A 27,997-nucleotide genomic window follows, 5' to 3' on the forward strand; every position below is an offset into this window, starting at 1 on the left:
CAGGCTGGACTTTGGTGGGGAGTCCGCCTTGCTGGCATTTGGAGAAAGTTCTGCTGGCCACTTCTATTCCTCTTCATCTCCAGCCCTCCTCTCCAAGTGGTAGCTCATGAACTGGCCATCTGCAAAAACCTTTCATGGTCAGGGTTAAACTCGGCCCTTCCGTACACCTCTCTCAGGAGAGGTGCCCCGATTCTCTGGCCAATCTCCCACTCCAATGTCCCCTCACTCGTGAGCAAGACCCCGAGGTACTTCAACTCCTTCACTTGGGTTAAGTACTCATTCCCCACCCGGAGTAGGCACTCCATTGGTTTCCTGCTGAGAGCCATGGTCTCAGATTTAGAGGTGCTAATCCTCATCCCATCCGCGTCACACTCAGCTACAAACCGATCCAGTGAGTGCTGGACGTCACAGACCGATTATGCCATCAGGACCACATCATCTGCAAAAAGCAGCGTTGAGATCATCAGGTCACCAAACCACACCCCCTCCCCACCATGACTACGGCTCGATATCCTGTCCATGAATATCACAAACAGGACTGGTGACAAAGCGCAGCCTTGGCAGAGCCCAACCCCCTTTTGGAACGAGTCTGACTTTTTGCCGAGTATCCGGACACAGCTCTCACTTTGGGAGTACAGCGATTGGATAGCCCTACGAAGGGAACCCCTCACCCCATACTCCCTCAGCACCTCCCACAGTAAATCCCTAGGGACCTGGTCATATGCCTTCTCCAAATCCACAAAACACATGTAGACTGACTGGGCATACTCCCAGGCCCCCTCCAAGATCCTTGCGAGAGTGAAGAGCTAGTCCGTTGTTCCATGACCAGGACGAAATCCGCATTGTTCCTCTTCAATCCAAGGTTCAACTATTCGAACCCTCTGTTCCAGCACCCTGGAGTAGACTTTACCAGGGAGGCTGAGAAGTGTGATACCCCTATAGTTGGCACACACTCTCTAGTCCCCCTTTTTGAACCGGGGAACCACCACCCCGGTCTGCCACTCCTTGGGCACTGTCCCCGACTTCCACGCAATATTAAAGAGGCATGTCATCCAAGACATCCCCTCCACACCCAGAGCTTTCAGCATTTCTGGGCGGATCTCATTAATCCCCGGGGCTTTGCCACTGTGTAGTTGTTTGACTACCTCAGTGACCTCCACCAGGGAAATTAACGATGATCCCCCATCATCCTCCACCTCTGCCTCTACCATAGAGGGTGTGTTAGTCAGATTCAGGAGTTCCTCAAAGTGTTCCTTCCACCGTGCAATTACTTCCTCAGTTGAGATCAACAGCATCCCATCCTTACTGTACACAGCTTGGATGGTTCCCCCATTTCCCCCTCCTGAGGTGGCGGATGGTTTTCCGAAAACACCTTGGTGCCGACCGAAAGTCCTTCTCTATGTCCTCTCCGAACTTTTCCCACACCCGCTGCTTTGCCTCTTTCATGGCAGAGGCTGCAGCCTTTCCGACTGTAGGGTGCTCTGGTACCATGTACACTTATGAGCATCCTTATGTTCAAACATGGTATTTGTTATAGACTAGCACAGAAGTCCAACAAACGCCCGCTTGGGTTTAGATCAGGGAAGCCATTCCTCCCAATCACGCCTCTCCAGGTATCTCCATCATTGCCCACGTGTGCGTTGAAGTCTCCCAGCACAACTATGGAGTCCCCTACTGGTGCCCCATACAGGACTCCGTGCAGGGTCTCCAAGAAGGCCGAGTACTCTGAACTGGTGTTCGGTGCATATGCACAGACAACAGTCAGAGTCCCCCCCACCCCACAATCTGTAGACATAAGGAGGCGACCCTCTCGTCCACCAGTGTAAACTCCAACGTAATGGCACTCAACCGGGGACTTGTGAGTATCCCCACACCCACCCGGCACCTCACAACCTGGTCAACTCCAGAGCAGGATAGAGTCCATGCCCTATCCAGGACTACGGTTCCAGAACTGAGACTGTGTGTAGAGGTAAGCCCCACCAGATCTAACTGGTAGCGCTCCACCTCCCGCACAAGTTCCAGTTCCTTCCCCCACAGAGAGGTAACGTTCCACGTCCCCACAGCCAGCCTCTGCCACCCAATATGGTCCGTTGAGGCCCCTGACCTTCACTGCCACTCATGTAGCAGCACACCCGACCCCCATGGTTCACCCCATGAGTGGTGGGCCCATAGGATGGAGAGGGGGGTGCCACATTGCTTTTTTGGGCTTTGCCCGACTGGACTCCGTGGTAAACCCAGCCACCATGCGCTCGCAGTTGGGCCCTCCCTCTGGACCTGGCTCCAGACGAGGGCCCCGGGCATCCTCCGGGCAGGGTAACTCCTCCTCTGTTTGTTTTTTTTTCATGAGGGTGACTTTGAACCATTCTTAGTCTGGCCCCTCCCCTGAGACCACTTTGCCTTGAGAGACCTTACCAGGAGCACAAGGCTCCAGACAACACAGCCCTCAGGTTCATAGGGACACACAAACCTCTCCACCACAATAAGGTGACGGTTCGTTCCCGGAGAGGCTACCTATTTTTTTTAAATGTCTACTCTAACGTATCAAGCTAAAAAAATATAGAAATATGAAATTGCATCACTATTTTAATGATGTGTTCTTATGTAGATAATATGTGGTTAAACTACAAAAACAAGTCAGGGAAGGTTTTTCTGCAAAGTCATGTGACTTCAAGGGATCACCACACCCTGCTCATTAAATAGCCAGCTTGGTATTTTTGATTTACAGAAATACCTGCAAACCTAGGGGCTTCAGTACTCAGGTATGATTTTACGGTTCTGTAATCTGTATCATTTTATTTCACTACCTGTGTAACGTCAAATCCTTACAGAAATATTATAATAATAAAACTATCACTGACTCAATGTTTTAGTTATTTGACTTAGAGTGTATTAATTGTTTGGTAGTAAAGTTGGAGCTGTTTCAGAAACACTGCTTACTGTAATTTTATAACATGCTGTTGCTGTTAGTTCATCTGAAAATCTTCTGTAATGTTAACATTTATTTACCAACCTGAACCCATTCTTACTGTTCCCAGCACGCCTGTAAAAGCTGCTCACAAACATTCTGTGATCAGAAATTAAGGATTAGAACAAATTCAATTTTTAAACTATTTCCTGTTTTTCATGTTTACCCTGAAAAAGACTGAAGATCATTCTCATCTAATTTACAAATGTAAATTAAAATTGACTGATGGAAGTGTGCAGGTTTAATGTTGCACCTCTAATTTAACCTTTTAAAATGAAACACACAGATGTTATAGTAATGTTATACTACTCAGTTAATTGAACTGGACGTGTGATTCCCCATTCCACGTCCCTCACAATTAGACAGAAAACGTGATTTTTATTACGCATGTGTTAACGGGTTTCATTGCATGCAAAAAAAGTCACATGCTACAGAACATAAATGCTAAAGTTTTATATTCAAAATGGGCGGTCTCCAATCCGTTTCTTATATAATTACAGCATATACAAAGTATCCAATCTAAGCTATACAATTTACATTAACAAATGTTTTATTTTCATTCAGATTTATAAATTAATAAAATATTCCTCTTACTAAGATATGATTTGCTGTGGTATTGATGCTGTTCCTATCAGAGATAACATGCTTTTTAAAGGGTTCTGTTAAGTCACATTTCCAGTCGTGGAAATTAGACAACACTCGCAGACTCGTCCTCTGAAGGTTAAAAGGGTTCTTACAGAAAGATGGTTAATACAAGATAGAATAAAGCAGGATAGAATAATGAGAGCGCTCTGAAGTGCCTGTGCTGAACCACTACTATATATATGAAACGCAGAACATGACATAATTCTGTATACCGATAAGAAGCAGTTTGAGGCAGTTCAAACAGGCTTTGTTTTAGGATCTTGGAAGATGTGCAGATGATCCTTGAACAGAAGAACATGTTTGTGTCTCTGTAAGCAGATAAACATTCTGTACTGATCTCAGTGACATGACCTGGCCTTCTTAGGCGCTATCCTCAGATGAACATGAACAAGAACAACTTATTACAAAGTGAAAATGAGTAATTTCCCTCGCACCTTGCTGTTGCACATCCATAAAGATAGCGGTTAGTTGAATTTGTTTCTCTTCCTCATCCAAAATCTGTTTTAGAAATAGAGGAAGATTAGTATATTAATATATTCGTGTCTTACTGGAGCCTTGTGCTCTACTATATACAGTGGCAAGAAAATGTATGTGAACCCTTTGGAGTTTCATGGTTTTCTGAATAAATTTGTCATAAAATGTGATCTGATCTTCATCTAAGTCAGGGATATTGACAAATATAATGTGTATAAAATAATAATACAGAAAAAATTCTGATCTTTCATGTCTTTATTGAGAACAACCAAAAAAACCTCATAGTGCTTGTGGAAAAAGTATGTGAACCCTTAAGTTAATGACCTCAAAAAAGCTAATTGGAGTCAGGTTTTAGCACACCTGGAGTCTCGTTAAGAAAATGAGTTTGGAGGTGCGGAATACAGCTACTTTGAATGATAAAAACCCCTCAAACTTTTGGAGTTTGCTCTGCACAAGAAGCACATGCTTATGTGAGCCATGTCTCGCCAAAAAGAGCTTTCAGAGGATCTATGATCAAGAATAGTTGATTTACATAAAGCTGGTAAGGGTCACAAAGTGATTTCAAAGACTTTAGAAATTCACCAGTCTACAGTTAGGCAAACATTCTACAAATGGAGACACTTTGGGACTGTTGCTACTCTACCAAGAAGTGGGTGCCCAGTTGAAATGACACCAAGATCACAATGAAGACTCATCAGTGAGGTAAAGAAACAACCCCGAATGACAGCCAAAGATTTGAAGGTATCATTGGAACTGGTGAACATCTCTGTTCATGAGTCTACAATATGTAAAACATTGAACAAGCAGGGTATCTATGGCAGGACACCACGAAGGAAGCCACTGCTTACTAAAAAGAACATTGCTGCATGCCTGAAGTTTGCAAAAGAGCACATTGACACTCCACAGTGGTATGGGCAAAATGTTTTGTGGACTGATGAAACTAAGATTAAACTATTTGGAAAAACCACACAGCACTACATCTGGCGTAGAAAAGGCACGGCATATCATCATACAAACATCATCCCAACCATAAAGTATGGTTGAGGAAACATCATGATTTGGGACTGCTTTGCTGCATCAGGGCCTGGCCAGCTTGCAATCAGTGAGGGGAAGATGAATTCCCAAGTATATCAGACAATTCTTCAGGACAATGTGAGAATGTCTGTACGTCTGCTGAAACTGTGTAGAAGTTGGGTGATGCAACAGGACAATGACCCAAAACACCGGAGCAAGTCCACAACAGAATGGCTTCAGAAAAACAAAATCCACATTTTGGAGGGGCGGAGTCAGAGCCCAGACCTCATCCCAATAGAGATGCTATGGAATGACTTGAAGAAAGCCATACACATGAGACGTCCAAGGAATATGACCGAACTAAAACAGTTCTGCCAAGAAGAATGGGCTAAAATTCCTCCTGAACGATGTGCAGGTCTGATCCACAGCTACAGGAAGTGCCTGGTTGAGGTTATTGCTGCCAAGGGGGGGTCAATCAGGTATTAATTGTAAGGGTTCATTTACTTTTTCCACTGCCATTTTGAATGTTGAATGAGTATGTTCAATAAAGACATGAAAGATTAGATTTTTTTGTGTGTTATTCTTTTAGGTACATTATATTTATCAATACCCCTGACTTAGATGAAGATCGGATCACATTTTACGACAAATTTATTCAGAAAACCATGAAACTCCAAAGGGTTCACATACTTTTTCTTGCCACTGTACATATAAGAAACCAGGTTAAAGACATATCATGTAAGTTTATCAGTTTGTGGGAACATAAAAGCAGTCCATGTGGCTATTCAAATCTTTCATTTCAAACACACAAGGATGAACATACAGTAGATCAGCCTAACATCTGTCACAGTACTGAATCTCACTTAACATACTTCCATCTCATTGTTCGACCTCACCTGTAACCCTGCCTCTCCATCTGCCTCACTGCCTGCCCTGTCTGAGATACTACCTGGTAGGACTGCTTCTGTCACCTGATCTGACAAAATAACACATGATACATGTCACATAAACATTGAGGAAAAACATCTATGGCTTAGTTAAGTATTATTATCATTATTGTTGACTCTACACAATGTTTTAAGTGATTTACACTTGCTGTAAAGTAGTGTCTGCTCGTGTGTGTGTGTGTGTGTGTGTGTGTGTGTGTGTGTGTGATGAACATACAGTACATTTTTATACTTGTGCTGGAAAATAGAAAGTTTTGGCAATGGGTACATTATTATTTCTGAAGGCCTGTGTTGCTTTGGTTAAACAATTTCTTTCTAGTTTTATAAAATAATATCTTTATTATATATAGATGTTTTATTCCAATTAAATAATTTTTACAAAAGGTGTAAGATTTATTACATCAATGTATTTATGTTTTAAAATACAAAATTTGCTTTGTATATGCTCTCTCACTATAGGTAAAACCTAGAATAACATGAAATAGATTTTCTTTTTTTAAAGTGTAAATGCTTCTTCAATCTCCAGGGCTGTGATTTAAATGAAAATAAACTGCAGTTAGAGAGGCATAAATGTGCCTCAGACAGGGTATTTAAAGGAACATGATTCTAATGAATATGAAATTTGTAATAATTTTACAACACTATAATGTTGTAAAAACAATACAATAATGTTTTATGTGCACCATAATATTTTTGAAAAATAATGGAAAGGAATAAGATTTCCTTCCTGATTTAACCCCCTAAACCTTCAATGCCTTTTGCACATTCCTCACTTTGTTACATAAACACCATTCCTGCATATTCTTTTTTTGTAGACTGAATCAATCAGCTTATTTATTTTACTGCAAACATGGGAAACAACTTTTGTTATGGTTGGCCTCAGGATGCTTTCTTCCAAATTCCAAATTCCAATTTCTCAAACAAGAAGTTGAACATTTAGAATTTTATCAAAAACTTTGTTTTTTGCTTGCTCTACTATAGATTTTGTAGAACAAACAAATTCCTCTGAATGTTCAAGGGAATCAAAAGAAACAAGAATCTTGATTTTATATTGAGCAGTTGGTCTGGGTTACGCATGTTCCCTGAGAAGGGAACGTCATGTTGCGTTAGTTGAATGCTATGGGAAGAGCCCTCACAAAAGGCTTTGCGTGACAAAGCCACGCAACGTCTCGTTCCCTTCTCAGGGTTACATGCTTAACGCAGATGTTCCCTTTCAAAGGGAACTCCACGTTGCGTGAGCTCAACGCTATGGGAATGAGAATACCCAGTCCATCAAAAAGATCTGAGCCCAAGGGACACTGTAAGACACTCAAGCCTGGGCCAGAATGTATATCCAGGCTTTAATATTCCAGGTCCCAGGAAGGTATGCGTGGTCTGCAGATTGGCCTCAGCCGCCTGACACCACACATAAACCTCGAAGTTAGAGGATGTTGCCTCACAGAGGCTCCATCAATAAGGGCGTGGCTGGCCGAAATGTGGGCCACATTGACCCTGATTGTAGGAGGAGCAAACCCCCGCTGAGAAACGTCCTTGTAAGAACTCCAGGACTGTAGCTATTGTGCAATTCACTTGCTCTAGCTGACATTCCTCACACCAAAAGACAAAAAGTTGCCACATGAGCACGTACAATTTCGTCATGTATGGAGTTCTAGCATTCAACATGGTCTCTACAACCTCAGTTCTGAGACCAGAATCTATGAGCTGGTGCCCCTCAGGGGCCAGACCCACAGTTTCTATAGTTCCGACCGAGGATGATAAATCAGCCCTCCGGCTTGAGACAGTAGATCCCTGCGGATGGGAGTCTCTGAAGGAGTGCCGTCTACCAGGGATATTGTCTCTGAGAACCATATTCGAGCTGGCCAATAAGGTGCTAGCAGCAGATGTAGACGGTCTTGGCGAACTCTCTCTAGAACTTGTGGGAGCAGGGCGACTGGGGGAAAAGCATATAGGTGCGACCTCGGCCACATGTGCACCATGGCGTCCAGCCGTAATGATGCGGGAGGAGTGAGGGTGAACCACAGTGGGCAGTGTGTTGTCTCCTCGGAGGTGAACACATCCACTTCCACTTGGCCAGACCTCTAGGCATATGGACTCCACCACTTGTAGATGGAGCCACCAATCCCTGGGCCTCAGACCCTGCCTCAACAGAATGTCTGCCCCCACATTCCGGCTGCCCAGAATGCACATTGCACTCACTGACAAAAACTTTCCCTCTGCCCAGAGAAGAATTAGTTGCGTCTGCCTGAACAGGGGTGCGAACATGATCCTCCCTGGTCGTCGATATATGAGACCACCGCTGTGTTGTCTGTCACAACTAACACATGGTGACCTCTCAATTGAACAAGAAAGAATTTTTTTTTCTGTGCTAGAAATATGGCCCGCATCTGCATTTTACTCCAGATGAGGGTGCTCCAGAGACCGTGAGCTGGACAGCCGCCTAAGACCGCATCCCACCCCGTAAGGGAGGTATCTGTCATTTCCATCTTGCGATAAGGAGACACCCCTAGAATGTGACCCAAGCTGGAAAACGGGGATACCTCCAAATTCTCAGAGTATGTAGGCATCGCCGCATAACACTGATTACTCTCAGAGGTTTCATCCTCGGACAAAACCCCCAAATTTTCAGCCACCGTTGAAACGGTCTCCTGTGCAATAAGCCCAATGGTATGACATTGGCTGCTGCTGCCATAAGCTCCAACAGTCTCTCATGGAGACTGGAGGGGATTCCAAGATCCAGCTTTATCTTGCTCAATGTTGATAGGATTGACCCTACGTATGTTGGGGATAGAAATGCCCTCATCATAGTAGGATCCTTATAACCCCTATAAAAGTTGTCCACTGCACTGGAGACAGCATACTTTTCTGAGGTTCAACCTGAGCCCCAAGCTCTTCATGTGGGCGAGAACATCTCGATGTTGAACTGCCAGTACCCTGGATCATGCTAGAATTAACCAGTCATCCAGGTGGTTTAGTACACGGATGCACTGGAGTCACAATGGAGCCAGAATGACATCCATGCACTTTATGATGGTGCAAGGGGACAAAGCTATCCCGAAGGGAAGAATCTCATATTGGTATGCGTTGCCTCCAAACTCAAACTTCCTGTGACTGGGCGATATTTCTATGTGGAAATATGCAACTTTTAGATCAATCATCACAAACCAGTCCTCAAACTGAATCTGTGGAATGATAAGTTTGGGCATCAGCATCTTGAACCTGTATGTCCGAAGAGAACAGTTCAGATGACACAGATCTAAAATTGGCCACATACTCCCCTCTTTTTTGTGAACCAGGAGATAACGGCTGTAAAATCCTCCTTCCCTCAGGGAATGGGGTACATGTTCTAAGGCCCCTTTCTCCAAAAGTGATCTTACTTCCTGTGCTAATGTTGGGCTCTGGTCTGTGCTGACTACTGTGGTGATCACACCTCTGAGCTGGGTGTGTGTGTGTGTGTGGGGGGGGTTCGACTTCTGAACTGGACCTGGTAACCCTTTTCTACGGTAGACAGAACACATGGAGACAGAACCCATGGAATAGTTCCCAGATGGTCTTTTAGTGATGTTAACTTTTCCACATTTTATTGGAGGAAAAGCATCAGATTTCCGTTGCCTTGTGACAGCTCGCTGACCAGAGAACACTGAAAACTTGGGACAGCCTTGGCAAGGGGAGGCTGTACAGTAGCACTGGGGCTAACTGCCCCAGGGAGGCTTTTGGTGAATACTTTAAATTTATTCTGTAGAAGAAGCTGCCATTTTTTGGTGTTAAAAAAACATCAGCACAAGTAGGATATGAAACCTTCTCCATAAATTTCATTTGTACTTTCACATTTTTATAGACCATAACACTCACCTGCCACAAGAGAAGAAAGTTACACATGTCAGTGAAGAACTGACAGAAAAAGGAAAGGTAAGCAGTTCCTTATCTAATGAAATTAAAGTTGTTGCCCCCCTAAAGGCATAGCTAAATTTCATGTGCCATCGAATGCAGTCTCTTATAACCAGAGAATTTTCAACAGGTGGTTCTCAGTGGGTGTCTCACTAAGGAGAGCAAATTTGTTCAACCCTTACAGTTAAAATGGCAGGTTTTTGTGATGTAAAAAATGAAATCAAGATAAATCATGTCAGAACCTTTCATCTGTATTGTGAAATTTTAACCAGTTAAAGTGAAAAACAGTAAGAATAATTTATTTATTTATTTATTTTTTTTTTGGGGGGGGGGGGGGGGGGGGGTTAGAATGACCTTGTTGCATAAGCGTGCACATTCCTAAACTAATACTTATTTGAAGCACCTTTCGATTGTATCATGGCATTCAATCTAATTTTACCACATGGTTGGGGTGATTTATTTGGGCTTGGGTGTTTATGAGAAAGGGCTTCTCAGAGACTGTTGTCGCATGCAGAGAGTAATCAGTACATGTCAGATATTCCCTCAGCTCCTTTAATGTTGCTGTAGGTCTTTCTGCAGCTTCCCTGGTAAGTTTTTGTCTTGTCCTTTTATAAATTTTGGAGGGACGTCCTGTCCTTTGTGATGTCACAGTGGTGCTCCATTTTCTCCACTTGTTGATGATGGCCTTCACGGTGTTCCATGGTACATTTAATGTTTTGAAAAAAAAAAAAAAATTATACCCCTCTCCTGATCGATTCCTTTTGGCAATCAGACCCTGTACATGCTTTTAAGCTCTTTCTGGACCATGACTTCAGCAGTCAGATAGAACCAAGCTGTGAAGAAGATCTTACAGAAACAGCTGGTATTTATTTCGGATTAATTAGAATTATTTCATTGATGACAGCAGTATGATAATTACTTTTGAACAAGAGATTGAATGTGATTGGTTCAATCTGAACACAGCCAAACCCCTAAATATAAAATGGTGTGCACACTTACGAAACCAGTTTATTGAAAGTTTTTTCCTATTTTTCACTTAATTTTTGTATGTTGTAATTTCACATTGAGGCTGGAAAAAGTTCCCACATGATTTATCTTAGTTACATTTTTTTCATAAAAAAAACTTGCCATTGTCGACAGAACTCTATTTTTAATTCCTCAATCTCAATAGTCCTTTATAATTTCTGAATGTGCACCTCTAATGCTAGAATCTTTTCCATCATACAGTGTACACTTACATGTAAAACTACTGGCATTGATAAAGGAAGAATAACTGTGCACTTCATGGTTTTTTTCCCTGGTGAAAAGTTCTAAAGGAAACGTTGTCTTTTTGTTGCCTGTTTAATTTTAATTCCTAGCCTGGATTGGGAAAATGTACTACACACATATATATGCTGTCACGATCTCGCCGGCAGATGGCGCTGCAGCGACGATGTGCACGATCAGCTGGAGAGCGCATGCACGTGCTTGAAGTGTGCATGGACTCTAAGACTTTGTTTACAATAGACATGTGCAGTTGTTTTGGTTCCTGTTCTGTCCTCGCCCGGTTCAGTTATTGGCGGAGGTGCGAGGGTGTGTCGTGAAGTGTTGCCAGCTGTCAACAATTAAGATAATGGTGATTGGTTATTTAAACCCCTCGCATTGCTGTGCACGTCACAAGGTATTAGAGTAGAGACTAACAGAGAAAAGACGGAATGAATAATGGTGCCAGGCGTGTAAATAAAGACTTTACTCCTGAGCTTACTTCCTGTCCAAGTCTCGTTTCGTAATAGAATACTGCGCCCCTGACCATGAAAGTAGCAGGAGGGCACCTTATTGGGAGACGCTCTGATAACTGGCCGCGTTTCCAGTCCGTGCAGTTCCCACAAAGGTTCACCGCCAAACTCCCACCGGCGACAGAGGGATTGGGGAGTGTTGTGTATAAAAAATACATGAAATAAATAGGAGGGGGACCAAGTATGATTAGTATGTAAGTTTATTGAGGTTTCACAGACCAAGTATGAATAGCATGTCATTTTATTGAGAGTTCACAGGACTGGTGGGATGATAATCCTGGGGGGAATGGTAGGGGGAAAATGGGTAATAAAATGGGGTGCGTCCTGGGGACGTGGGATAGCCAGCCGAGGTGTACTGAGTAGAGTACTCGGGACTGGCAGGTGAGATAAGGGGAGAATGGTCAGAGCCCGGGTCAGAGAAGGTCAGACCATCCTCAGTCTGATAGCTGGAGGGAGGGTCAGGCAGAGGGTCTGTCTGCGTAGAGACGTCAATGCACACATTCGTGGGGTGAATTCTGTATCTGAGAGGTTCGGGGAATCTCGCATTTCCAGAGGGGGTGCGCAGAACGTCGATTAGCATAGTGATGTCAGCAGTGAGATGCGCGAGCTGATAGCGAGTGTTCAGATCCAAATCCAGCCCCTCCAGTAAAGGAAATAAGGAAAAGTGACGGGTACCTAGGACACACAGAAGCGAATAAACGGTATTAGGCAGATATTGATGAATTGGATTCACACTTTAAGATTACCGCTATGATTTATTATTCACAGAGAAATATAGGAGCTGAGGAGTGCAGGCTGAGAAACACACACAGAGGCACTCACACAGTCAAGGTCAGGCATGCAGACATAACACACACACACACACACAGAGGCCTACAGAAGGATGATATACATATATAAGGATGATATAAGGATTATAAGGATATTATAAGGATATTATGAAGTATGGAGTACAGAAAAGGGGGTAAAATACTTGCAAGCAGTATAACCAGATATAAAACAGAAATGTAGAGCAAATATGAAAGGAAAAAGCATTATAAAACAGAAATACAGAATAATGAGAAAGAAACTTACTCATAATGTACTTGAAGGTGTGGAGGATCCTTTTCTCATGAGAAAAAATAGGAGCAACACATACGAAGGCCTTAATTTTTAAGAGAGAACCAAGATGGGCCATTTATAAGGGTAGTTGAACCATGTTGCACCTGTGGGATAACCGTCTATGGGAATAGCGAGGGCCGCGAGATAACCGTCGATGGGAACGGCTAGGGCTGCAAGATAACAGTCTATGGGAACAGCGGACCCCATGAGACCAAGGTCTCTCCGAAATGTTGAGTCGCGTACATTTTGGTATTATGGGAAGGCTCGTTCTAAAACATAATGGTATTATGGGAAGGCTCTTTCTAAACATAATGGTGTTATGGGAAAGCGCTTTCTAAACATATTGGTATTATGGGAAAGCTCTTTTGGTTTGGGTGTAGAAAACTGTATAAATAAGGGATCTTCAGCTCCGGGTGTCAGATCACTTCTGAGAATTCTCATCGGTGTGGATCTCATGTGTGGTGGAACCAATAAACCTGGAACCTTGCTTCTTCTCACTCACGGCTGGTGTCTGATTTTTATATCTCCAATTGGTTTTGAATATGTGAGTATTGGCTTCTATGTTAAATTTTTAAGTGTCTTCGGGTAATAGGCTAAATTTGAGCCTACAGGAGCTACCCGCTGGAATTCCTCTGCAGCTGCCAGGTTTATTTCTGCAGCCTGGCATATCCCAAGCCTACTAAGAGCCAGTGGATCAGGTTCTTGGTGTCCTGGTTTTGCGGCCCGGCCCCGGACTGGGCAGAGCATCTGGTGAATACTGGGTCCTCCGCCCTCCATGATGTCACCCAGTTCGCAGAACTTTTTGTTGAGGAGTTCTACTGGTCAGGACATCTTCGTGGTCTGGACCTACTGGGGTGGCAGGTCAATGGAAAGCCCCAGCCTGACCCGCTCTTCCACCTTTTCTACCAGCGGGTGAACACGCTCGAATCCGCAGCTCCCAAGCTTCAGCCTGAGGTGAACTTGGCGACCTCTTGGCCCCAGCCCGAGGTCAACCTGGCGACCTCTGGGCCCCCGTCTGAGGTCAACCTGGCGACCTCAGAGCCCCAGCTTGAGACCTTTGGGGAGGTCTCAGCTCCAGAGCTCTAGAACGAGGTCAACCTGGCGACCTCTGGGCCCCAGCCCGAGGTCAACCTGGCAACCTCGGAGCTCCAGCCAGAGACCCGCGGGGAGGTCTCTGCCATCAAGGAAGCTGTTCCGCTGTCCTGTCCCGCCGAGGAAGCCATCCCGCTGTCCTGTCCCGCTGAGGAAGCCGTCCCGCTGTCTTGTCCCACCGAGGAAGCTGTCCTGAACTCCAGCCCCACCGAGGAAGCTGTCCCGAGCTCCAGCCCCGCAGAGATTGTCTCTCTGAGCTCCAGCCCCGCAGAGGACATCTCTCTGTGCTCCAGCCCCGCAGAGGACATCCCTCTGAGCTCAAGTCCCACTGAGGACATCGCCGAGCATTCCAGTCCCACTGAGGACGTCACCCCGAGCTCCAGCCCTGTGGTGGACGTCGCCCAATGCCCCAGCCCTGCTGGGGGCAGTGCTCCACCTGTCTGCTGCCTGGCGGAAGCTGCCCTGTTTCCTGAAACATCAAAGGACAGCTTACACGGGGCCCAGGAACCGCCATTGGAGGGGAGTTCTCTTTGGCGCCCCGGGAAGAGCGCCTTTGGAGGGGGGTTCTGTCACGATCTCGCCGGCAGATGGCGATGCAGCAATGTTGTGCACGATCAGCTGGATAGCGCGTGCACGTGCTTGAAGTGCACATGGACGCTAAGACTTTGTTTACAATGGACATGTGCACTTGTTTTGGTTCCTGTTCTGTCCTCGCCTGATTCAGTTATTGGTGGAGGTGTGAGGGTGTGTTGTGAAGTGTTGCCAGCTGTCAGCAATTAAGATAATGGTGACTGTTTATTTAAACCCCTCGCATTCCTGCACATGTCACATGGTATTAGAGAGGAGACTAACTGAGAAAAGACGGAATGAATAATGGTGCCAGCCGTGTAAATAAAGACTTTACTCCTGTGCTTACTTCCTGTCCAAGTCTCGTTTCGTAACATGTGCAAGGTCACTTATTGTCACCACAATTAAACTACATTTACAGTTAAGTCTTTTATATACTGTGTCCTCCACTATTATTGGCACCCTTGGTAAATATGAACAAAGAAGGCTGTGAAAAACACACATTGTCTTTATTGTTGCACTGTTTGGTATTTTGTAAAAAAAAAAATCACAAAAATACTCTGCTCTCATATACATCAAACAATTGCAAACACAACATAGGTTTATCCAAAAATATATATCTTTGTTAAATATAGGTGTGCAACAATTATTGGCACCCTTTTAGTCAATACTTTGTGCTAGCTCCCTGTGCTAAGACAACAACTCTGAGTCTTCTCCTATAATGCCTGATGAGGTTGGAGAATACATGACAAGGGATCTGAGACCATTCCTCCATACAGAATCTCTCCAGATCCTTCACATTTTGAAGTCCACGCTGGTGGACTCTCCTCTTCAGTTCACCCCACAGGTTTTCTATGGGGTTCAGGTCAGGGGACTGGGATGGTCATGCCAGGACCTTGATTTTGTGGTCAGTAAACCATTTTTGTTTTGATTTTGATGTGTTTTGGATCATTGTCCTGCTGGAAGATCCAACCATGGCCCATTTGAAGCTTTCTGGCAGAGGCAGTCAGGTTTTCATTTAATATCTTTTGATGTTTGATAGTCCATGATGCCATGTATCCTAACAAAATGTCCAGGTCCTCTGGCAGAAAAACAGCCCCAAAACATTAAAGATCCACCACCATATTTAAGCGGGGGCATGAGGTACTTTTCCATATGCCTACCTCTCTGTGTGCACCAAAACCACCTCTGATGTTTATTACCAAAAAGCTCTTTTTTTGTTTCATCTGACCATAGAACCCGATCCCATTTGAAGTTCCTGTAGTGTCTGGCAAACTAAAGATGCTCGAGTTTGTTTTTGGATGAGAGTAGAAGCTTTTTTCTTGAAACCTTTCCAAACAACTTGTGGTGATGTAGGTGACTTTGGATTGTAGTTTTGGAGACTGTCTGACCCCAAGACCCCAAGAACTAACTTCTGCAATTCTCCAGCTGTGATCCTTGGAGATTTTTTGGCAACTCAAATCATCCTTGTCACAGTGCGTTGAGTCAATATAGACACACGTCCAATTCCAGGTTGCTTCATAACATTTCCAGTTGACTGGAACTTCTTAATTATTGCCCTGATGGTGGAAATGGGCATTTTCATTGCTTGTGTTATTTTCTTATAGACACTTCCCATTTTGTGAAGCTCAACAAAGCTATGTTTCTTGGTCTTACCCCATTGTTATGAATAACTAAGGGAATTTGGCTTATGTGTTACCTCATTTTTATAGCCCTGAGAAACAGGAAGATGTGGTTGAAAAATTTCCTGTTCCTAGTCACCCAGATGTGAAAATTTAAAAAAAAAAATATCAAGGGGAATATACTTACAAATATATTTTCCTCCTTTGAATTCATAGGGGTGCCAATAATTGTTGCACGCCTGTAAACCTGTGTTGTGTTTGCAATTGTTTGATATCAATGAGAGCAGATAATTTTTGTGAATTTTTTAAATAAAAAAATCAAATGTTAAACAATAAAGACCATTTTTCACAGCATTCTTTGTTATATTATTAGCTATAATATTTAATTCATTAATAGTTATAATATTAGTGGAAGGTACATTCCCCCCTTCCAGAATGAACACCTTCAGTTATATTCAACAGCTGTGTAAAGTGAAACAGCAAGTTTAGTATAAAGCACTTCTTTAATAACCAGCCACAAACAGTCCTGCAAATAGCACAAACACACTTCTGTAGTATGCCATAAACAGAGGTAACAGTCACTTCAATACATAACAAAGTCCTGTAAATGGCAAAACCCTCCCAGTCCAACTTGTGCTTGGTTCCGACCCAGCTGGCCCCCCACATGAACACTGTCTTTCGGGTGAATTACTCAGTTAATTCAGGGAAGAAATGCACTCCCCTCCACCAGACGCCTTTGACTCCAATGAAGGGGAATTCAGCAGGGAGCCAGGTATGTCTACATTGTCTGGTTATGCGACCTGAGAAAAATAGGCAGTGTATAAGGCCACAGTCTATTTTAATGTACTACATTTATTCTCTCATCAGAGTCCAAAGGATTGCTAATCTAATAAATTAGTCCAGGTTCCCCACACGGATCCATGACTTGTAGAATTTCATAAGGCCCCTTCCAATGGGGTGCCAGCTTGCTGTGGATTTCTACCGGGTTGTTGAGCCACACCATGGCACCTATGTCATAGGGCTAGTGATGCTGTCCTTCATCAGTGCCGCTCTCTCTGTGATGACTCATTCAATAATACAGGAGGCGCCACTGTGTAAGAGGTTGCTGCTGCCATGTTAACTGAAGCATGGTGAAGAGGCTGGATGTCAAAGTCATCCACTGAGTAAAACTCACCCAGGTGGATTTTTTGCAGTGAAATGTCCTGCACAGTAGGATTCGTAATCCGAGCCTTAGTCAGTCCATTGTGCACCTTGGTGGCAGTGTGAGAGACCACTAGACTGGAAGAATCAGACATGTTTGGCTCTAGATAACAAACAAAGTCAACTCAATAAATGAGCTGTGCTGATTAAACACACCTGAACTGGCACAACTGACTTGCTGAGGGGTGGTAGGTTCATAGTGGTGGCCAGAGATACACTGCAGCATGTTGGAACAAGGTTTTTGATAGTAAGCAGAGGGACAGAGATGGCCCACAATTTTAGCGTTGCATGGCTGATATCCAGTAAAGCCTGATTTCTCACCAAAACGTCCAATGGTTTCCCTGCATGGTTTCCTTTAATACATTAAACACATGCTGCCATGATGTGATTCCCAGCTGGAATGTTATTGTGATATTGTCCAATGTATCTAGCATATGTTCATTCATGGCACGGGCCACAACATAGTCCTTTTTCAATAGAAGTGCTGAAATTGACGTGAAAATCTGTATTAATAAGAGACACACTGGAACTTAACTAACATGGAGTCCACTAAGATTGGAACATCCACTCCTTCAATTAGTTCTCTCACATACGACACTACCAGTTCCTGGCCAGTGCCCGTGTCATCATTAATGCCTTCTGATATTGAATTATTGCCATTGGTGTTGTCAGTTTGAAGGCCCATGGGTAGTACAGCTGGTGTCTGGGATATCAGCTACAGACCATTTTCTGGCCCACTTTGTCTGTCTCCTCTGCTAGGAAAACTAAATCCATCCTTCTTCCTCTGCACTGTTCCATATGTGGGGGATGCGACTTGCAGGGGATTGAGCAGAGTATGATTCTTTACAATCACGAAATTCCATAAATGGCTTACGCTTATCACTGTGCTGAAACATTTTTTCTCTGGTGAACAGCCTCTGTGTCCCATCAAAGATCAGTAACTGGCATCCATGCCCCCCCCCCACACACACACACAGTGTTGGTCACTTGATTGAGAGTGGCCACCACCCCACTCATTCATAGCTTTAAGCCTCATTCCAGCTTCCAGTTTGTGGTTCTCATCTCCTAAGCATCTCAGCTTCATTCTCATGTCCCTTATTTCTTCTGGCAAACTATCTACTGCTCTGTACAGTTCTCCACTGTCTCCCATCCACTGCCTTTACAGCTTCATTAGTGTAAGGAGCATTAACTGACATGTAATATTGCCTCTCTAGCTTTATCACCGACCCACAATTATCACAGCCTACTTCCAGTCTGTCACCCCCTGTTCATGGCACAGGATCCAAACCTGTCAGGAAACAATGATTTTTTTAAACTCTTTGAACATTATCACCATATGAGGAAAAGCTTTGTCCATCATCTCTGAAGCATATGCCTCTAAACTTTCTCGCAGAGCACCAGGGCGAGTTGAGGGGCTGGTTTCTGCCCAAAAGCCTCTCTGAATCTTTCTTTCACAGCCAGTCTGAACAGTAGCAGGAAGGCTGTCCCACAGCAGAAATGCTGCATTATTTAAATGTGTTGGTAAAATCCTCACAAGTTCATCATATAAGCAGTAGCACCATCCCCTCCATGAGTGCCCCATGAAAGCTCTGCTTCTCATCACAGAGAATGGTAGCGGTAGCTCAATACTTTTGACATGGTCCCATCTCAAATAGAAGTCATCCTCATCTTTATGTCACATCATGGCCTCAAAGAGCTGAACTGAACACGTAATAAACATTAGGTAGTTATTATTAACTATGTAATAACATTTGACACTAGGCTACCTAGTTAAACATCCACTGTAACACTGTTCAACGCCAATAACAGTGAACCAAAACATTGGTGCCATCAATGTAAGTGTGCGTTCGGAGTGGGCTCACCTACACGTTTACAAGTAAGGAAATAACAAATAATACTCATACTACACAGACACACACACACACACACACACACACACACACACACACACACACACACACACACACACACACGTCACTGAGTGTCACCAAAATTAAACTACATTCACAAATAAGTCTTTTACATTCATAAGGAAAATGTGTGCATGTTGATCAACAAGTACAAACAAGAGTAAAACAAATCAAATGCAAAAACAATGCAGATACAACATAATACCGTTAATAAAAAAAAGGATATCTAATAAAAAAAATTTCTGTTTTACCAGATATACACCACTGAGCCACCACAGCCTATACTACAAATAACATAATACTGCATTCTGAGTATGTGCAGGATGTCTGCTGTGATATGAATCTTATCCATGATATAAATACAAGCCCTTTTTTATGCGTTTTTTTTTTTTTTTTTAATTCTGAAGGGGTTCACTTATATATGCATAGGTTCATCTAGGTTAGTTTTTTCACTGCTGTTGCAAAGACCTGATTGATGGTAGGCTTTTATATTTTAATCAGTAATTTATCATGAAAGGTAGACAAATGAAATAGCCATCTAATAAATAAACTGAAATGTTGAAATGTATGATATATTTACAGGAAAAGATGACAGCATCTGGAGAAGACAGATTAAACTATGGAGAAAAGAAAAAGCTTGAAAAGGCAAAACCAGAGGAACTGTTTTTTAGACTTAATCTTAAGAAAAGGCACGAACAAAAAATGAAAACTTCAGAAGTTCTGCAAATAACTTCACATTCATTCCACTGGAAGGAGTCTTGTACAGAGAAAGACTTAGTGGAAACCTTTCTACAAAGGCTGTTAATGATGGACTACAGTGTAAGATACATTACTACTGAAGAACCCGTCACTTATTTCTCTCACACTTACCGTACAGGAAAGAATGAAGGTGTTGATATGATTGCTGAAATGTTCTCCAAAAAGGCAGAATCATTTAGAACGGAAAGTCATAAATCTCAAGTTCACCCCATGGATGTCCAGATGGCAGTGTTTCACTGCTCAGATCATTTCCTAAAGCAGCTAATAATGAATAAACTAGCTCAGTGTCAGTACGCTCTGCCTCTGCTGGTGCCCAATCCCTTCACCAGAGAGATCGAGTTTCCTCTGTGGACCTTTCGCCAAATCAAAAAGAGCTGGAAGTCCACTGACTCCTCTGGTAATGTAATCAGTAAAACCCAGGCTGTTTATGAAGCTGAAACTCCAATGGTGGCTTTCTTCAGGTTCGGCTCTGCATCTTCATCCAAATCTCAGCTGATGAACAGCTTGATCAATGAGAAACATCACACATTCTTCCACAGACACTGTCCAGGCAACAGCAAGAACCGGTTACTGCTGGATGGAGTGGTGGAGATCACTTGGTACTGCCCATCTGGGAAGGAAACTGATTATTTCTCTGACTGTGTTGCATTCTGTAATCTCCATGGTGATGCAGGAACTTATGAAGAGCAACTGGAAATCCTGACTGAAATGTCCTCAGTGAATGTTGTACTTTTATCTAATAAAGATAAAATCACAAATAAGGAAATGCTAGAAAAGCTCTTAAAAGATACCAAACCACTGATTTGTCTACTTTCTGAGGATGAATCCTGTGTAACTAGAACCAGAAATGGAAAATACAGAATTGGCCTCAAAGACAGAAATCAGTCAGATATAGCCAAGAACCTCAGAACGACTATCAAAGAGTGTCTTTCAAAGTCATCTTCAAATTTCAAACTTGAAGATTTGTACAAAACTGAAGTGATTACAAAAGATGAAGACGACCCTGAATGCAAGAGAGGGAAAGTAGCTGCTGAGATGATCATGAGTCAGTTGGTGGGAAATGAAGTGTCCAAATTAAAGGAAAAGCATCTGCCCTGTCAGGGGAAGTTATGGCATGACTGGTGTGAGATGAACAAAGACCTGCATCGACTTCAAGGTAACAGCTTAGAAAAGCAAAAGAGTGAGAAACAAAGAGAAATGAAGCAAATCCGTGAAGAGCAGCATAAACACAGACTCTCTAGTCTTATGGAACAATTCATTTCCTCACTGAATTGTCTAGGAAAAAATGAAAAATTATTCTTTTTAAAATGGGTTGGGATTCTCCTGGACAAACGCACCTCAAATGATCTTTCAGATCTTCATCACAAATACAATAAAAAGTGGACAACAGTGTTACACCTTAAGAAGAAACATGATAAATCAGATCAAATGAAGCAGGGGCAAAAAGAACTTGAGGAGCTTTCAGAAAATCTGAATGCAGCAACCTTTGGGTTGGAACACATCTTCAGAGAGATGAGTCAGATACATGAGTCTTTCATTTCTGTACAAACATCCAAGAAAGGATCTAAAGAAGATAACACGTCCTCTCTTCCCAAACTTGCAGCAGAACTCATGAAATCTGGTCATCCACTGGAGCTGATGGATGGAGATGCTGCTCATGTTCCTCTGACCTGGGTTTCAGCAGTTCTAGATGAACTTGTGAAGATACTGGGAGACCAGAGAGTGTTTGTGCTGTCAGTTCTGGGGATTCAGAGCTCTGGGAAATCCACCATGCTGAATGCCATGTTTGGTCTCCAGTTTGCTGTCAGTGCTGGAAGGTGCACCAGAGGAGCCTTCATGCAGCTGGTCAGAGTGTCAGAGGAGATGAAGAACAGGCTGAAGTTTGACTACATTCTTATTGTAGATACTGAAGGACTTCGAGCACTTGAGCTCGCAGGAAAATCCACTCGAAATCATGATAATGAACTCGCCACATTTGTTGTTGGTCTTGGAAATCTGACCTTGATCAACATCTTTGGAGAGAACCCTGCTGAGATGCAGGACATCCTTCAGATTGTTGTTCAGGCCTTCCTGAGGATGAAGAAGGCCAGACTGAATCCCAGCTGTTTGTTTGTCCATCAGAATGTCAGTGACATCACAGCTGGAGAGAAAAACATGGAGGGAAGGAGACGTTTACAGGAAAAACTGGATGAAATGACAAAATTAGCTGCAAAAGAAGAAGACAGTGAAGCTGAGTGTTTCAGTGATGTGATTAAATTCAGTGTACAAGATGATGTGTATTATTTTGCACAGCTCTGGGAGGGCAGCCCACCAATGGCACCACCAAACCCATGCTACAGCAGAAATGTTCAGAATCTAAAGAATGCCATTTTCAATAAAGCTACCAACTCTCCAGGTTTGACTCTCTCACAGTTTAAATCACACATTAGTGATCTCTGGAATGCATTACTCAACGAGAACTTTGTGTTTAGCTTCAAAAACACACTGGAGATATCAGTGTACAGAAAACTGGAGAATGAGTTTGGAAAATGGACCTGGACCCTCAGAAGTGCCATGTTAGATACTGAACAAAAACTTCACAACAGAATTGAAAATGAAAAACTGAAAAAAATTGAAGATAAAGATCTTTATTCTTTCATGGAAAAGACCAAAGAGGAAGTGGACCAATCAATGAAGCGTTACTTTGAAGAGGACAAAGACAAAGAAATTTTAATTCAGTGGAGAGTGAAATGTGAAATGAAAATCACACAGCTTTATGAAGACCTTGTCAAAGACACAAAACAAAATGTGAATGAAGTTATACATCAGCTACAGGCACGGGAGACTTTTGAACATAAAAGGACACAGTACAATGAAAAACTGTTCAATCTGAGCAAAGACCTCGCTCTGAAACTCAAAACCACAACAACTAATGAACAAGTTCTTAAAGATGAATTTGACAAAGTGTGGGACAAATGCGTCACTGAACTGACAGAAGACATACCTCCAGAGAGAACGTTTGATTTTTGGGAGGATGCTATAAAGATTCTGTCTGTGGGAAATGAACACGCTTCTGTGTGTGAGCGGAAATCTCAACAAGACTACAGACAGATAGACAGACTGGGAGATTATTCACATTACATTTCAAAACTCAGAAGACAGAAGGTTCTTAATTACATTCCTTTCATCAATAAACCTTCTTCTGAGGACAATGATTTAGTAAGAACTCTGGCCATAAATGTGATCAGAGAAACCGAGGGCTTAATCAGTGAGATCTGTAACAAAATCAGAAGACTCGGGTACAAAGACAGCTACATACAAGAAATAACAGACCAGGTCAGGAAGAGAGTTGAGGATCATTACAGTGGAAACCAGAGAATTAAGCTCAAAAAGGAGTTCACTCTGGATCTCTGTCTTCATGTGTGTGCACATGCTAATCACAGATATACTGAACAACATAAACAATTCAGGGATGCAAATGATCCAAGAGTTTATCTTTCCAAGCAGAAACCACAATATTACAGTGTCTTTACAAACTACTTCAGAGGAACAACAACAACAAAAGTGTTTGGTGAACTGATCTGCAGTAGCCTGAGAGAATCCATCCTGCAAGCGGTTTACAATAAAACTGCTATTGATTTGGCAGGTCAGATGAAATCAGACATGCCAGAGTTTAACGGTAACAGATCAAACCTTGAGAAACACATCCTGAAATGTCTGGCAGAGGAGGAGGACTTTGAGAAGTACAAAGTGTACATTCATCATCCCCAACAGCACTTCAAACACTTCATTACAGAGGAGGTTAATAAGTACATTACTGAAAATAACACCAGAGTTCTGAACCTTTTTAAAGGAAATCTAAAAGACAAAGAGCAGAGAGTAATAAATGCTGTTCACAGTGCAGCTGAAGAGGTGAAGACCAGGCGTGGTGATGCAGACATGTGGCTGAGAAGTTTTACCAGTTCACTACAAGATGAACTGAGCTTAAAAGAAATAACCTTCACTGATCACAAAGAAATTACAGACTGTGATTTTCTACAGCAGGCTGTTAGTGAAGGTCTCACTGAAATGATGTCAGAGCTCGAGAAAAGTTTTAAACATGTAAAAGACATCGAAATGGAGAGGTTCAGGAAGAAACCAGATGAGATTCTGATTGAACACCTCTGTCGATGCTGCTGGGAACAGTGTCCATTCTGTAAAGCCATCTGTACCCACACAATGAAGGATCATGATGGAGATCACAGTGTCCCCTTCCACAGAATAGATGGTATAGATGGGTGGCATTTCAGAGGTACAACAAACCTCTGCTCTGATTTCTGCACAACACTTGTACAAAGTAATGAATCTTTCTACCCCAGACATAATCCAGATGAGTCAGTACCTTACAAATCATACAGAACAGCAGGAGGAGTATATGAGTCCTGGAGCATCACCCCTGATAATTCACAGCTTGCATACTGGAAATGGTTTGTGTGCAGATTCCAGAAAGACCTGGAGAAGCACTATAAGAAAATATTTCAGGGTGAGGGTGAGATCCCCAGTGAATGGAGAGAATTCACAAAAGAACAAGCTATTGAGAGTTTGGATGAATATATCTGATGAAGGACAAAACTCTTCTGAACAGAACCTGGCAGGAACAGCAACTTAATCATGAACATTAATAAAGAACATCAGCCTGTATTAGTGATAACAGAAATTATAAATAAATATTATTAGGAAACAATCATTAGATCATATTTAGAATAATCACTATATAACACACACATACACTGTTTACCTTTTCTCTTTCTTTTTCTTCTTCATGACAACATTCATAAATTAATCACATTATATCAGTGAGAATATTAATCCTAGTAAGTGCGTGAGTGTGATATGATTCTTTTTTTTAGTTAAGGTGTTCTTGTTTATGGTTCAAGGCTGTAATAATAAACAACATATTTTATGTCTCTGTGCTTCTGAAAGACTTTCCAAAAGCTTGATATTTGATTCTGAAGAATTTGAGACACAATGGACCATATAGCTCAACTCAAGAACACTATAAAATGGTTCTTGGCGGAAACTCCCATTACATATAAAATATTTAAGAAGTGTCTCGTTTGTCTATGGAGTAACATTTTATGTTTCTATGTAGAACTCTTACTGGAAGCTAAGAACTTTTAAGTATAAAAAGAATACTGTAGAGAAGGAAGGGTTTTTAAGAGTGTAGTCATTTAGCTTTGTTTTGTTTCTTTATTATTATTAAATGCACCAATTTTATTAAAATTAAAAACATTAACAGATGCTTTTAAGCAACAAGTGACACAGGACCAAGTCAAAGATCTGGTCACAGAGCTGTGGAGCTGAGGGTTAAGTGTCTCACTCAAGAACACATCAGTGATAGTCAAGGAGTTTGAACTCTGTGATGAGTCTTTATTAGATTTAATGAAGCTTTTCCTCAGGATGTTCCATGACTCAGACAGACTGTTTACATTTACTCTATCTTTTTCTGAATCAAGACAACATGTACAAATTAATCACATTACATCAGTGAGAATATTAATCCTACACTGTGTTTGATTATATGTTGTTTTTATTTCAATCAAGATATTGATATGCTCTGAAGAAAAGTAGAAGACCATGCCTCATTTTATTATTCTTGCATAGAAAAATTATTTTCTGTATGAAAGATGAGTCGAGGGGCGATAAAAGAACACGAGTAGACGATAAAAGAACACGAGTAGAGGATAAAAGAACACGAGTAGAGACGATAAAAGAACACGAGTAGAGGATAAAAGAACTCGAGTAGAGACGATAAAAGAACACGAGTAGAGGATAAAAGAACACGAGTAGAGGATAAAAGAACACGAGTAGAGGATAAAAGAACACGAGTAGACGATAAAAGAACACGAGTAGAGGATAAAAGAACACGAGTAGAGGATAAAAGAACACGAGTAGACGATAAAAGAACACGAGTAGACGATAAAAGAACACGAGTAGAGGATAAAAGAACACGAGTAGACGATAAAAGAACACGAGTAGAGGATAAAAGAACACGAGTAGAGGATAAAAGAACACGAGTAGACGATAAAAGAACACGAGTAGAGGATAAAAGAACACGAGTAGAGGATAAAAGAACACGAGTAGAGGATAAAAGAACACGAGTAGACGATAAAAGAACACGAGTAGAGGATAAAAGAACACGAGTAGACGATAAAAGAACACGAGTAGAGGATAAAAGAACACGAGTAGACGATAAAAGAACACGAGTAGACGATAAAAGAACACGAGTAGACGATAAAAGAACACGAGTAGAGGATAAAAGAACACGAGTAGAGACGATAAAAGAACACGAGTAGAGGATAAAAGAACACGAGTAGAGGATAAAAGAACACGAGTATAGACGATAAAAGAACACGAGTAGAGGATAAAAGAACACGAGTAGAGGATAAAAGAACACGAGTAGAGGATAAAAGAACACGAGTATAGACGATAAAAGAACACGAGTAGAGGATAAAAGAACACGAGTAGAGGATAAAAGAACACGAGTAGAGACGATAAAAGAACACGAGTAGAGGATAAAAGAACACGAGTAGAGGATAAAAGAACACGAGTAGAGACGATAAAAGAACACGAGTAGAGGATAAAAGAACACGAGTAGAGACGATAAAAGAACACGAGTAGAGGATAAAAGAACACGAGTAGAGGATAAAAGAACACGAGTAGAGACGATAAAAGAACACGAGTAGAGGATAAAAGAACACGAGTAGAGACGATAAAAGAACACGAGTAGAGGATAAAAGAACACGAGTAGAGACGATAAAAGAACACGAGTAGAGACGATAAAAGAACACGAGTAGAGGATAAAAGAACACGAGTAGAGGATAAAAGAACACGAGTAGAGGATAAAAGAACACGAGTAGAGGATAAAAGAACACGAGTAGACGATAAAAGAACACGAGTAGAGGATAAAAGAACACGAGTAGAGACGATAAAAGAACACGAGTAGAGGATAAAAGAACACGAGTAGAGGATAAAAGAACACGAGTAGAGGATAAAAGAACACGAGTAGACGATAAAAGAACACGAGTAGACGATAAAAGAACACGAGTAGAGACGATAAAAGAACACGAGTAGAGACGATAAAAGAACACGAGTAGACGATAAAAGAACACGAGTAGAGGATAAAAGAACACGAGTAGAGGATAAAAGAACACGAGTAGAGGATAAAAGAACACGAGTAGACGATAAAAGAACACGAGTAGACGATAAAAGAACACGAGTAGAGACGATAAAAGAACACGAGTAGAGGATAAAAGAACACGAGTAGAGGATAAAAGAACACGAGTAGAGGATAAAAGAACACGAGTAGAGACGATAAAAGAACACGAGTAGAGACGATAAAAGAACACGAGTAGAGGATAAAAGAACACGAGTAGAGGATAAAAGAACACGAGTAGAGGATAAAAGAACACGAGTAGAGGATAAAAGAACACGAGTAGACGATAAAAGAACACGAGTAGAGGATAAAAGAACACGAGTAGAGGATAAAAGAACACGAGTAGAGACGATAAAAGAACACGAGTAGAGGATAAAAGAACACGAGTAGAGGATAAAAGAACACGAGTAGAGGATAAAAGAACACGAGTAGAGGATAAAAGAACACGAGTAGAGGATAAAAGAACACGAGTAGAGGATAAAAGAACACGAGTAGACGATAAAAGAACACGAGTAGAGATGATAAAAGAACACGAGTAGAGGATAAAAGAACACGAGTAGACGATAAAAGAACACGAGTAGAGGATAAAAGAACACGAGTAGAGACGATAAAAGAACACGAGTAGAGGATAAAAGAACACGAGTAGATGATAAAAGAACACGAGTAGAGGATAAAAGAACACGAGTAGAGGATAAAAGAACACGAGTAGAGGATAAAAGAACACGAGTAGAGGATAAAAGAACACGAGTAGAGGATAAAAGAACACGAGTAGAGATGATAAAAGAACACGAGTAGAGGATAAAAGAACACGAGTAGAGACGATAAAAGAACACGAGTAGAGGATAAAAGAACACGAGTAGACGATAA

The 27,997-nt window shown here is 42.1% G+C and overlaps 1 protein-coding gene across 2 annotated transcripts; it reads left to right on the forward strand.

Annotated features, from left to right (window-relative positions):
- The first annotated feature begins 2,737 nt into the window (after positions 1-2,737).
- LOC108272487 (interferon-induced very large GTPase 1-like) lies at positions 2,738-24,881 on the forward strand. Of its 2 annotated transcripts, none has more exons than XM_017480917.1 (2): positions 2,738-2,759; positions 19,780-24,881. In XM_017480917.1, exon 2 carries the CDS (start codon positions 19,786-19,788, stop codon positions 24,532-24,534), a length of 4,749 nt encoding a protein of 1,582 aa, XP_017336406.1. In that variant the 5' UTR covers positions 2,738-2,759; positions 19,780-19,785; the 3' UTR covers positions 24,535-24,881. The 2 variants fall into 2 exon arrangements, with proteins under 2 accessions (XP_017336406.1, XP_047014806.1); XM_047158850.2 differs by lacking the exon at positions 2,738-2,759 and adding an exon at positions 9,874-9,951.
- Positions 24,882-27,997: the final 3,116 nt, after the last annotated feature.

Source organism: Ictalurus punctatus, chromosome 12 (assembly GCF_001660625.3).
Source record: "Ictalurus punctatus breed USDA103 chromosome 12, Coco_2.0, whole genome shotgun sequence".
NCBI classification, from domain to species: domain Eukaryota; kingdom Metazoa; phylum Chordata; class Actinopteri; order Siluriformes; family Ictaluridae; genus Ictalurus; species Ictalurus punctatus.